Here is a 14,242-nt window from a genome sequence, read left to right on the forward strand (position 1 = left end):
ATTTATGAGCCACTTGACAGAACATATGTATCAAGAACGGTTGTCAGTCGCTGATGCAGAATTTCACCCTTGCTGTTTCCATTGTTCTTTGGATGATTAACCTGGTTTACTCATATGTGTTAGATGGACACAGACTGTTTCATGATATTAGTAAAAGTCACATGTAAGCTGGTAAGCTGATAATACAGTGATGTTTCTGATATTCAAAAATGCTGCTCTTATGCCAGATATTTTGTAACAACATCTGGATCAGTTCCCATAAAGGAGAGCTATTTTTGGTCAGTGACTGTTTCCAGTCTGAATTGTAACTTTGGTTTGGTTTGCCCTAAGAAGTATTTGGGTTTAGAAAGCACTGTAAAAACGGAGCATCTGCACAGTTTCTGTTTGTGTCCTTCATCTGTTAAAAAGTCTAAGAAACTTTCTGCTTGAAAAACAAAGTACTGAAGATGAATTAATCTGATTAAGATGTGATTTCACCACAAAGTCAGTCAATATTCCAGAAAAACCTGTCTTATAGGCTATGCTTCTTCTTCTACAGGTTTAGTTCCTTAATAGCTTTTTTTGTCTCAGTTGGCAAACCATGGTGGTTAGGACAAAACTAAATGTACTGCAGTTTGGTCAAAGGTGGGTGAGTCCTTTCAGATCTTGAGAATTACTAATGTGCACCTTTTATTGTATTCAACATTACTACAGAACCCTGATGCTTTGATTAACTTTGATCAATCTGATCTCATAAACGTACCTTACTCCGTAGTTGAAGTTTTGCTTTAATTCAACAAATAAAAATTTTTCAATATATAAGTTAACACAAGATGTACGCTAAATTTGCTTGGACACCAGTCTCCCTCAGAAGGTACCAAGATACTATTATCTAACCTATTTAGTTAAGAAACTAGCTTTTCATATATTATTGCCCTTGGTGGATATCATGTATGAATTGACCCTAGAGTTATAAAGGTGGGAGAGTCTCTGAATTTTGCTTGTCAAAATATTTACAGAAACACAAACACAAATTGAGGGGTGGCTTCAAAAGCTTACTTTTTCAAATACCTTCACCTTTGTCATTTTTGTGAAAATGAAATTCTGATAGCTTTCTGGAAAAAATGAATTATTATTTAAGGTTTGTTGGAAAGAGACCCTCTCTGGAAGATCACTCTAAACTTTTTGGCTTCCTCCTTCTCTTTTTCTAACCTCGTGTTTGCTGGCTTTAGGACTCTGGGCACTTTACCACTGCTAACCAGTGCTATAATGGCCCCTAAAACATGGTAACATTGGTTCATACCGGATTGGTGTATTTAATTTACCTGTAAATTCCTAGAAAAGTGAATTACAAGTGGCCAGGGCCTGTAAATTAAATACTACTAGTGGGCACGTAGCACTGATTGTGCCACCCACATCAGTAGTCCCTTGACCATGTCTTAGTGAAACTGCACACACGTATAGGAATGGCAGGCCTGCCACTTTGACTTGACATTTAAAACTCCTTGCTAAGCCTTAAACTCCCCTTTATTACATATAGGCCACCCCCTAAGGTAGGCCCTAGGTAGCACATAGGGCAGGATGCTATGTAGGTAGAGGGCAGGACAAGTACTTGTAAGTTTTACATGTCCTAGTAGTGAAAAATTCCCAAAGTCGCATTGCACTATTGTGAAGCCTGCTACTCTCATAGGTCAGCATTGGAAATTCCCTTTAAAAAACTGTATTAAGTGGCAATTTCTGATCTGAAAGGAGTGTCATTTGTGGTACAGAATGGTAGTGAGAAATCCTACTTACTAGTGAAGTTGGATTTTACATTACTATTTTAAAAATGCCACTTTTAGAAAGGAGGAATTTCTCTGCCCTTACTGCCTGTCTCCAGTCCACATATGGTCTGTGCTGGTTGACAGCTCCCCTTGTGTATTCCACCTAGACAGCCATAAACACAGGACACTTAGCGGAGTATGCATTCATAAGCATACAGATGGATCTTCTTGGGCAGGAATGGTGGAGAAGCTCTCACTTACACGTCAAAGGCTAGTGGCCTGACATCACACAAAGGACTGATAACCCGCCACAGGTCTTCTGGCAAACAGGACTGAGTTGAAAGGGAAACCGACGTACTTCAAAACCACCCTTTGAACTGTCCTCCACTTCAAAGTCACATTTGAATATATATATATATATATATATATATATATATATATATATACACACACACATACATACATACTAGGTATGTGACCCCCTAAAATCAGATACTTCTGGACCTACAAATGGACTCTGTCAAAGGGACGGTTTTGCTTCCCAGAGGACTCATCTGGACAGCATTGCTGGAAGGACTGCTCTCCTGTTTGTTGCCCTGCTGCCTGCTGGCCCCTGACTCCACTGGAAGGACTCTGTCTTCCTCTACAAGTGTTCCCCAAGTGCTTGGACTGAGCTTGCCTCCTGTTCTGAAGTCTCAGGGCTATCAAAGACTTCAAAGAGAGAAAATCCAGCACCTCCAAAAATTGATGCAGCACCTGCAAATGTTGATGTAGCGGTTGTAAAAACCAATCATAGCCTACAGGATAAACACAGCACCTAATCCATCCTACTAGTGTGTTCTGGATTTTGCACACATCGACCTTGGGTGTCAAAATATCCCTGCACTGCAGTGAGGAAACCAAGGCTGCACTCCCAGAAGTCAACATATCACCTTGCTGAGTAGAAATAAATGACTAATCGCCTTTGCCATGCCAGAAAAAAACAATGCATCACTTGACTTTCCGAGGCATCTCTTCCTCTGTGGCCCGCTGCGTTGTTATTTTTGATGCATCCCAGGTACTGTGTGTTATAAGGATGCAACCACTGATTCTCATTTAAACATTTAACAAGTGATATTTTGACTTGTGCATTTTGGATTTTTGCGGTTTTGGTCTTATTTCATTAAGATAAATATTATCTGTTTTCCGAAACTGGTATAGATTACTTTTTGTGGTGTTTTCATTGTGTTACTGTATGAGTTATTGCACAAATACTTTACATATTGCCTTCTAAGTTAATCCTTCCGGCTCTGTGCCAAGCTACCAGAGAGTGAGCACATGATTTAGGTTATGTTGTGACCTACCCTGACTAGGATTGTGGTCCCTATTTGGACAGGGTGCATACCTCTGCCAACTAGAGACCACATTTCTTTCCTTCTGCTGTGACACTCATCTGACATCACTGCGGTAATAAATGCCTTGTACTAGCCATTGTGTTCGCAAAAACATTTACTGCCAGATATTGGAGGTCTTCCTTTTCGTATGTTTATTTTGGCTTGGCAGTAACAGTCTCTCTATTAATACTGTTCTGTATTATACAGGACCCATATCTGAAGAGCTGTGAAAATACATGTCTAATACCAATTCTATTACTTTATCATTCAATAACGTATTCGATAGTTGAATTCCTAAAGAGAGCAGCTCACTATGTGTCACTATATTTCTTGTGATGAGATGATTGTAAGACCCTTTATGTTTTAAGACAAAAAAAAAAAAATATATAGAAAGCTGGTTGATATGACACAGATGATTCAACCAACTGTAAGTTACAATGCTCCAAATGAATTCTATTAACTGGGATTTGGGTTTTAACCCCAGTGGGATACAAGGGCGTTCTAATATTGCCTCTAAAGACATATCAGTCTCTTTATAAATAAAAAAACTTTAGCCTAAATTTAAGAAGGGCCTAGCGCCAACTAACGCCACATTAGTGCCATTTTTTCACGCTGATGTGGCGTTAGATTGCGTGTACCATATTTACAAAATGACACAGTGCTTGTATTGCGCCACCTAGTTAACCATTGCACCACATTATGCCTGCGCCAGGCATAATGTATGCAAGGGGGCGTTCCCCCATTAGGAGGCCCAGAAAAATGGAGCAGTGGAATCTATGAGATTCCACCGAGTCATTTTTAGCGTCATGTTTAACGCCTGCTCAAAGCCAGCGTTAACATGAGGCACACCATTATTTATAATGGGCCTCTGTACTTGGCAGGATTAGTGCCAAACATTATGGCGCTAATCCTGCAAAGTTCCACAATAGCATCAGAAATTATGACCTCTTGTTCCTAACCCGCGCCATGGGGAGCCGTATGTTAAAAACAGCACAAACCTGGTGGCGTTAGACGGGTACAATGGATTGCAAAAAAAAAGTAGAGCTTCATTATATCAAGCTCCACTTTTCTTAAATCTGGGCCACGGTGTTCCCCTTAGGACAAATCGGAGCAAAGTACATTTTGTAGATGCTTCGATTATTTAACATGCCTTAAAAATTATAGAAGCTATTATCCAGGAATAAAGAAATTAGAAATTGATGTAAGTGTGGGATTAGTTAATTCGGCCCGTGAATTGGAACCGCCCTGAACTACAAAAGCTTTCAAACACGATCTTAATGCAAATTGGAAGAGCGCTAGACAAGGTGATTGTCTCTGATGTGCAAAATCTGTGTTTCGATACTGATTTAAAGGAATTTTGGCTAATCCGAAAGAAAAGATAATTATAATTTCCTCTCTCGTATCCTGATTCTTAACAGTTACCTAAATGTTGTTGCCCCAAAGTATTGAGGAACAAAATACTCCGAAGCGCAAGGTGTACATTAGGAACGCATGAGCAATTTCACTTGAAAGGAGGAAGGAATTATTATTTCTTTGACTTTCATCGAGGTCGGGTATTAAGAAAGAATTTGTATCATTGACTTAATTTAATTCTCATGCTCCATATTAGAGCACTATAGACGTTTTCAGTTTTTTTTTTTTTATTATTTTTATATTTCCATTCGTATTTGTGTGTATTTAGTGTATCTTGGGGGATTAAAAAAAAAAAGTTACAAATTAGTTGTAAAAAATATACATATTGACCACACAACTACTGCATTGAGCACCACGATTTTTAACTAAAAAATGAAGTAGCAGCCTCACTCATATCACTGCATCTCAAACAACTGCGCATCAACACTCTCATAGCCATACATGCAGACACAAGAATGAATTATTTAACAACGTGAGACTAGATGATTAAACGTATAACACTAATAGTTTTAAAAAAGTTTTTATTTGGATTAAATATTAACAAAGTGATAGTAAATTATAAAAGCATACAAAAATACAATGGAGCTCAGGTATAGAATAGGAATGGATCATTCAATTGTATTAACCTTATGATACGTTATATTATATCATACAATACAAACGTTTTCAATAACTTCTAGCTGTCTTCGAGGAAACCACAATCTCTGTTGTTCCCTCACTTTGTGCAACAAAGCAATGAACATTTCATTTAGTGCTGGCTTGTATCAGAGATGGGTGCCACAGGAAACCCATCCAATTAATGAAAGATGTGCTAAATTTGAAGGAAAATTCGCCGATACAATTTCGTACTGGCTGCCACTAAGGAGGTGAAAAAGAGTACTTCCAGTTTTCGTCTGGAATTAGTATTATTAACAGAAATACAAAGCATTTTCCATCAAGATTGAAATTAACTCCAGGGCCTAAAGAAGTTAGTTCAACATTTTTAAAGAAATCATTGACTGAAATACTTAAAAACACTGCTTAGTATGTGGTGGGAAGGATGATCCAAGAGATCCATGGCCTGATATAAAGTTGGCTAGTAATTCAAAACCCTGTGATTTCTGAAATAAGTGCTAAATCTGGAGGCACAACAACTGGTAGTGGGTTTTCACCCTTCCTCTCTACACCAATGGTGAATGGAATTCCACTTTTGGAGCCAGATGTACAAAAATGTCCTAATTACCCATTTTAGCAAGTCGCTATTAGGAAATCACAAACTGCAATGTACAACAGTGTGTTTGACACAGTAAGTGATTCCCAGTGGGTCACAAATGGACCTGCCTCGTCATTATTCATGAGGCAGGTCACAATTTGCAACCCATTGGGAATGGCCAAAATCACAGGAATGGGGCCAGTAGACCACCATGTCTGTGATTGCTTTTTAAATAAAGCATTTTGTTTTTTAAATGCAGCCCGTTTTCCTTAAAGGAAAACGGAATGCATTTCAAAAAGAAAACTGAAATGTTTTCTATTGTGCAAGAATAGGCAGTGGTGGTTGGGACCACTGCCTCCTCTTAAAAACTGCTTGCACCCACATTCACAAAGGGGAAGGGGTCACTTGGGGATCCCTTCCCATTTGCAAATGTGTTATCACCTCCTTCAAGGAGTTGATAACATGTGAATGTTTTGCAACTGTATTTCAGTCGCAAAACATTCATACATACCAGTGCAATTCGGTATTAGGATGGGACGCCCTGATCACGTCCCTTCCTGATATAGAATCGCAAAAGCAAAATGTGATTCTGTAATAGGTTACCGAGTTGCATTTTGCCTTTGATACATTGTAAAAAGCATTTTTCCGGTAGCAGACAGCCCGATGGGCCATTTGCAACTGGCAAAATATTTTGTACATCTGGCTCCTGGATTCTCCAATGTAACTGAAGCTTTTTCCATTACCACCCAAATATTAAATCAGGTCCTTACTTAGTAAAAGACCTGCACTGCTTGCATACATTCCTAAATAATAATTTTGCTAACATAGCCAAATACTTTGAAATTCAAAGTCATGTCCATATTTTGGCAAATATTATACATTCAAGTTCTTGCAAAGAATACATTTAAAAGTTATTCTAGTTATCATCTGAAAACTAGGACTTTTCTCAGCATGTGGGTAATTAATCTACCAAATATCAATTCTGATGGTTGGAAATATGATACCGGAGTCACTTAGCTAGTATGGTTTTAAAGGGGTGGCACATAAGTTATGTGGAGTTCAGCAAGGGCAGATCATGTGCTGGGCATAGCAAAGTGGGTGTTGGAGTACGCCCACAGAGAGAGGAGGCTGATCTTCTTAACTCCTTCCAAGTCCTTTCTGTGCCCCAACTGAACTTGTAGGGGTCTATGTTATACAAACAGTAGATCTGGCCTTGCACCATACATGCTGTATTTACAAAATACAGTTCAATGTTTGCTGAATGCAAAGGGTGGGCCTCATTATCTTGCACAAAAGGTTCCAATTTATAATTGAACAGAATAGCTGGGAAAAGGGGCCGACCATAACTGCAGCTCTTTCACTCACATTCATTAGACAGCTGTGTATATAAATCTGAGCAATAGTTGGTAAGTACCTACACTTAGCAACAGGCCACTAGCCGCCACTTAGGTCCAGTTAGGTCTCAATAAATTAAACCCAGCTCAACCCTTCGTAGATTGGCAACAAGGCTTAATTTAGGAGACAGGTGTGTAAAGTATATAAAATCACAAACGAGTAAATAATTCAAACACAAAACACAATGAAAATCCAACACCTATTTATACAAATAGATTATATTTTTAGCTTTAAAAAGACACCAAAATGAATACAAATCAGATAAGGTGAACCCGGAGATATGAATTTTTTAAGAATTAATGTTTTCTAGCACATAGAAACAAAAAGCGCCAATCTGGGTATGTGGTTGCACCCTGACTGGAGCAAAGTCAAAGTTTCAGGCCAACCGCAATAGAGCCCTGCATGGCTACAGCAAGCGGGAAGTCTCGGTCAAAAGTTTCCCTTCGGACTTAGTCATTTTCTTGAAGATTTTCTTAAGCAGGACGAAGTCACCAATCCACTCTGACCTCCATGAAGCCTTCTTTGGATACGTGTCACAGGACACCTCAGTGAAGAGTTCTACGTTCAGACTTAGACAATTTTTCGGGGGGAAAATCTTCATCCGGGCCAAAGCTGAAACTTGATCTTACATCACTGGAGCTCGCCCCAGATACGCTGACTGGGGAGTCCAGGTCAACTTTTTACCTTCGGAACTTAGTTATTTTTGTTTAGCTTTTACTCTTTGACGTCAGATGACCCTCCACAGCAAGCCGATTTTAAGATGACATCGTCAGATTGCCTTTCCAAGAGCCCCTGGTGAAATCCTGGAAGTCTAGGGCTCCGGAGCTTTTCAGTGGGACGAACATGCAAGTCAGTCCAGGTTGCGGTCGACGTTAGCCGGCTTGACTCTCGATGGCGGATCGGTCCTTTTATGGAGCTTTTTTCCAAAACTTCTGGATCTTCCTCCAAAAGGTCTTTGAAGGTCCATTAGGAGTCCACGGCTCACCCAAGGTTCGAGAAGCTACGAGTTGCTCTTTGAGGGTTAGGACGCCAACTCCCAGATGCACCTGGCTCAAACTCCAAAATGCTGGTCAGTTTCTTCCGGATATGATGCTTGGGACTCTGTATAGCTGTTTTTCACCTGAAGCAAGCATGGAGTCCCTTCTTGAACTAGTTGAAGCCAGGCAAAGTCTCTTAAGTGGTGAAGCCCTAATGTGCAGCTGGTGCGGTCCTTCAGAGTGCAGTGTCCCGGTGCAGGTCATGGGTCCAGCAGGGCAGTCCTTCTTCTGATGTTCTTCCCTGTAGGGATCGGGTGTGGGTGCAGCCCTGACATATATATCCTTGCTCCATGGGTGGAAAGGAGGGGGGGGGGGGCAGACTGTCCAATCACAGGCAGGCCTGCCCCCCCCTTTGATGACCACTTCCTTGAAGGGAGGCAAAGATCAATCCCAGGATGCAACATTCTTCAAAAATCCAACATGGCTGAAACTGATTTTTGGATGTTAGATCTGGCTGAGCTCACCCACTGGTGTGGCTAAAAATCCTAAACACATCCCTCTCCTGCTCTCTCCTAATCAAGAGGGCACCTAATAGTATGGGGTTGCAGGGAACTGGTGAGGTTCTGACCTTCTCCAAATGTCCTTCCCTGCCTTTGAAGACCAGGTTGGCTGCTCTGCCCCATCCTGTTTCACCACCTGCTGAAGGCAGATCTCCTCCCCCAGGCACATCCTTGGTATTCACCCCAGGCCACTTCACACCTCCTCAAGGCAGCCTGGCCAATCAGAGAAGATTGGAAGTTGGCAACTTTCAGGCAGAGTTTTAAAACTCTTTAGCTGCACTAGCTATATTAAATCAAACAAGTTGTGGGATTTATTAGAACAATTAATTTGATACCAAAATCAAGGTATCTGGCTATTTTAGCTCACCAGGACTTATAAAACAATTTTTATAAGGTTCATGCTTATAGTTACATGGCACCTAACCCAAGGGGGACTTATGGCATACCTTAGGGGTGACATATGAAACAAATAAGGCAGTTTAAGACTTTGGAAGTACTTTTAATTCCAAAGTCGAATTTGTATATAAATTTTATTTCAAAGCTGGGGTCCCTAAACCTACATGCCCTACCATATACTAGGGACTTATAGGTAGGTTGACATAGCCAATTACAATTAACCTAATTTGCATACTCATTTAACACAGAGCAAAGGCCTTGGGACTGGTTAGCAGTACCCTGGGCACCATCAGAGTCAAGAAAATACCAGCAGAAAAGTGAAAATGGGGGTAAAAAGTTAGGGGGCTTCTGCAATCAGCCCGGTTTTCTCACACTCTATGATGTGCATTAAGTCATATCGACAAAGTAGATCGAATGATGTAGCTGGTTGTATGTTAGGCACGTTGACACGTGCCAGGAATCCAATCTGCCCTCACACCCCCACGGATAGCAACATGTTTTTTCACATAGTTTGCACCTGCCATTCTAGATTATGTTTATTTATTATATATTGCCCATTTCTGCACATCATAGTGAGAGCAAGGGACTTGCTGATAAAGACGTTATACCATACACAACTTGCTCACTGTGCTGCTGCAAAAGTGTTCATAGGAAGGCACTCCTGTTGAATGCTTGAGAGATGGCTTTCGTAGAAGAAAAAGCATTCAGTGCTAGAAAGGAGGCTGGAGCACAGGCCAAGGTGAGCTTTAAGTGTTAACATCTCATTTTATCAATAGATTTAAGTTAATTGTTAGTGCATCAGGAATAAAAGTAATGAAATAAAATACTGTTTTCTGAAAGTTACCAAGCTGCAATACAAGTCATATTTTTGGAAATGAACTTGTCATTTTCAGAACATTGACCAATGATCCCAAATCAGTAGTCATCACTGTCAGTGCAATAGCAGAGAACAATCAACTAGGTAATTGCATTTAGTTTGTCCAGTACAAGAAGGTATAAGCACCAACGATGCAAACTATTATAAAGTAACCAGTGGGCAAAGCCTAAAGCACCAGCTTCTTTCCAACTCATATTCTTACTTGTTCAAGTTGTTTCCTACACATTGGTCACCGTAATTTAGATACTAGCTCTACAGGCATGGTTCTAACTGGTAGTCAAGTGCTTTATGGCTTCCCCACTTAGTAACAAATGATTCTTCATTATTGACATCACAATGTAAAGAAAAACATATGCTCTGGCACAAGTGTCTAGATTATCACAACAAACAGTATTGAATAGCAGGCTCGCAGAAAAAAAGCCTCAGTTACTTAAAAACAACTAAAATTAGTTTCGGGAAGGTGACAGAGTGTGGAAAGTCGGGTTATAAGCAGACTACAAAGTCTGCATGTGTGTAAATCCTTGTAGTAGAAGGGATGTCTCTTGCAAACTCATATCAAGGGGAAAATATTTTGGAGGTCCCTCACAATTTCACCGAGACTCGCTGCCCTACAGACATATAAGTTCCTGGATCGAGGGGTTGTTAGGATAGAGTGTCCTAAACATCACTGACAACATATCGGCCCATTGAGTGTAGATTTTATATTATTTCTACAATGGGGCAAATATTTTTATAAATGGTATTTAGGACACAAGGTTTTTGTCAGGCAATATTTAGTACACAATACCCTGGTGTCATGTAGGACCAAGTGGTGGCCATGGAAATATGGGAGCTCCCTGAGCAAAGGTTCCTGAGAGGTCCAGCATAACACCACTGGAGTGGTCACCTGAACTTCCTGCACAGCAGGAATTAAATACACGCTCAAGCCCTTTTCATAATAAAAAAAAAAAAGGTCTTTGAGGAAATGGCATAATGATTTACGGGATCACCTGCAGTTATCCTGTGTGTATGTTTTTAGAAACACCCTTCCTAGAAGGGACATTGATAAATTGCTTCATGGAAGACAAGTCGGGTAATCTTTTCACTCCATGTCCTTGAGGATACTGCTTTCAGTTCTGAACTTTTAAACTAAACATCATTACTTTCAGGTGAGTAAATTTAATTACCACAGTGGAAGCAAACCAAGAGTACAACACACAGAATGAATGAGGCAGTCACAGTAAATCCCAGGACTTGAAACATTGTCCATAATGACATAGGGTAGTGTGGCCACCCCAAAGTAAAGTAGCGTGTATGCTATGTGCTAAAAGAAAAAGTACAATATATATAATTTTTTATGTTTGTAGAAATTGGAGTCTCACTTTGCTTCCAACTTCCCTGTAAACCACATTCAAGTTTTCCAGCCAAGCAGGGGTTTTAGTTAAAATAAACTCCAGTAACAGGTCATAGGCACTCGTTACGAGGGCTTTTGTAAAAGTGGAAGTTTCCAATAGAATTACAAGTTGTGATGGAACTTCCCACCCCAAGGTTTCTTCCCCGGGCACATTCCACCGAGACAGGCATCACAAATTATGCTTGGGGGAAATGGACCAGACTGGAGGAAAGAGCTGCAGAAATCAGTGTGGAAAGCCTGATTCCAATGTTATCCCATTTCCCACAGAGATAACTTCTGATGCAGTTGTAATCTTGCACCTGAATGTATGACGCCCAGTAATTCTAATGAGAACCCAATTCCACGGCAGTTAGGCAAACTGCACTTCTTGCCCAGCACATCTATCAGCCATCTACTAAGAGTTTTAATCTATCAGTCAATCCCTGTAACAAGGAGTTATAGGAGTGTAATGTGTAGGGCAGGTGATTCAGTGCACACTTGCACCGTCTACATCAGAAGCTCCTAACTGGATGCTGAATTCATGATACAGGGACATTCAGCTACGTGGCTTAAACGTTGTAACTGTATGTCTGTACCCCAGTGCCACAGGCGCACAGTGTGGAAGCTGGAAGCAACTGAAGCTCTCCAATCACTTTTTTTCATCCTAAAGTTAGATAACTGCAGGTATCCTCGAAAGCGATGTATGTTCAAACTGTGAGAGGTTTTAATGGTAAGGAACATACACCACAAAAGAGTAGTCTCATTAGATGCAACCAAGGCAATCGCATTGATTTGTGTCCAACTCTTGAGTGTCAGATACTAGCGTACCCGAGAAGAGGTCAAAGAATAGGAAAATGAATTCGCGTAGTGTCCTTTGAGAGTCAGGGAAAAGAAGAATTGAACTGTGCATGTTTTTTTCTCCTTCTCATAGTAAGAATGCACCGAAGAAAGTCTTGTGCTCTGATCCTTTGTCCACTACACGTATATCACTTGCATTCACTGAGAGTAAATCTCCTTCATCCAGAGTTACCACTCCTCCCAGATAAATGGGCTGAACCCAGCTACATCCTGCACACAAAGACTCTGTGCTGGACAGGAGGTCTTCAGGCTTGCCATAGCTCAGGCTAATTTTCTGAATGCGCAGTTCGATGTGCTTCAATGAGTTCTGGTGGCCTTCTGGAGGACTGTGTCTGAATGTAACCTGAGTATAGATAAAGTAATCCCCGGACAATGGGATTTTCAAGCATGGCTTCTGATACGTCATTCCGCTCCTGGTGAAGGCAAGGCCTTTTATGTCCTCCCACTGGACTGCATTACTTTTTGTATTTTTCTGCCAGTCACCGTGCTGGACTAAGACAAAAAAAAAAAGAAAGGCAGAGTTCAGATGGGGACATCAGTTACTGCAACTCAGATTCTACCTTAGGAAAGAAGTGTTTGGGATTGTTTAGAGTATTTCACACCATAGGCAACAAGTTCAGCTTACGGTTGTGTGTAACCTTCCAAACCCATCCATATGATTAATCCAAAAACAGTTCCAGCTTCATCATTACACAATCCGAACATTTTTCACTTGTGGCATTGTATTCATTATTAACATGTTTTTTTTTTTTAAACACAGTTGTATCTGTCCTAATCTCCTCTTGTTCTTAATTTTATTATTGCAATACCTTCGATTTAGGTTTTCCAAGTTGGACTATTTGGAAAATTAAATTGGCACAGAGAAACATAAGGATGATTTTTCCAAGGATTAGTATAAAGAATGTATTAAACTCACTTTGAAAAGGTCTTAATAGCTTCTTTATCATTTTCATATTTATCGTAACATATGGTGATGTATGAAGTATCCAAGAGAAATATGGGTGACAAGCCTCTTGAAATTTGGATTGTCCTCCGTGAATAACAAATGAAAACAAACAGCTTCTATCATGGACCGGCAATTATGTATGGGATAAATTGTCAATTTCCAAACACCCATGATTGTCAGCAGCAGCAAAAGGTCTATTTTTCAAAGAGTTTTTGTACCAAAAGCAATCAGACGCAGCCTCAACATGTAAAGCTATTGCTAGAGAAGCCAAACACAACTCACACTAGGCTCTATCGTACCTTACGGATTAGGGGTTGGCAAAATTGCAGATTTATTTGCACAAATAGCACATGCAATTTCATGGAGAACAATTCACAAACTGCATTTTGTCATATGTTTAATAGTACTAGAGTCGTACTACTAATGCACTACAAAATGCTATTTGCAAACTTCCTTCTGCAGATTTGCCTCTTCTATCTTTTCTGTGGGAAGATATCTGCCCTGATTCTGGAATGTCACCACATGTAAGAATGTTTTATTAGAAAATATGATAGTGACAGAGAAGAGTGGCTGGTAAATGGAGAACACTTACAAAAACATGGGAGTTAACTGAGGGGTAAGGAGGGCTTTGGGGCTTCAAATGCACCCATCCACAAAAGAGTAAGCCCACTCCTATTAACAAAACTGCACTTCTAAAGTTACCACAAACTGTTGAAAATAAGTTCTAGCCCACAGCAGGAGTACACCCAACACCACACATGACCAAACACTTGTATAGTGCCCCACAGGAAATAACTTTGAACAAACATAAGTTATTTAAACTCAAATAAATAAAAATGGAAATTAATTTAATTCAATGTTAAAATTAACTAAGAATAAAACAATCTAAAAAGAAGACATTTTATTTCAAATTAAAATAGTGTAATAAGCTTTAAAATTTAAAAATGAATGTAAGTTATTTTCATTGAGATAAATGTAAATTATTTTATAGTAACATAATTAGCTCCTTTAGAAATTCTGTTATTAATACATATACAAAATAAATTACTTAGGATTTATTTGATTAATAATGTTGACATAATTTGATATATTTAAAATAATTATATTTTAAACTCAAATTAAGTTATTAACCCTGGAAAAT

At 39.7% G+C, this 14,242-nt stretch overlaps 1 protein-coding gene and 1 long non-coding RNA gene across 3 annotated transcripts in view; one reads left to right on the plus strand and one right to left on the minus strand.

The window, feature by feature from the left end:
- LOC138302192 (uncharacterized) overlaps positions 1–14,242 on the plus strand; it is a 127,888-nt gene that overhangs the window by 64,662 nt on the left and 48,984 nt on the right. The window lies entirely within an intron of this gene.
- TNFSF15 (TNF superfamily member 15) overlaps positions 1–14,242 on the minus strand; it is a 55,245-nt gene that overhangs the window by 29,106 nt on the left and 11,897 nt on the right. The window contains exon 4 of one of the 2 annotated variants that reach the window (XM_069241513.1): positions 5,057–12,647. The exons of the other annotated variant lie outside the window; for it this stretch is intronic. Coding sequence (XP_069097614.1) covers positions 12,223–12,647 — 425 coding nt within the window. The 3' untranslated portion in view covers positions 5,057–12,222. Of the gene's footprint in view, positions 1–5,056; positions 12,648–14,242 lie in introns of those variants that run through there. 2 annotated transcript variants of the gene reach the window in all.

Source organism: Pleurodeles waltl, chromosome 6 (assembly GCF_031143425.1).
Source record: "Pleurodeles waltl isolate 20211129_DDA chromosome 6, aPleWal1.hap1.20221129, whole genome shotgun sequence".
NCBI lineage: Eukaryota > Metazoa > Chordata > Amphibia > Caudata > Salamandridae > Pleurodeles > Pleurodeles waltl.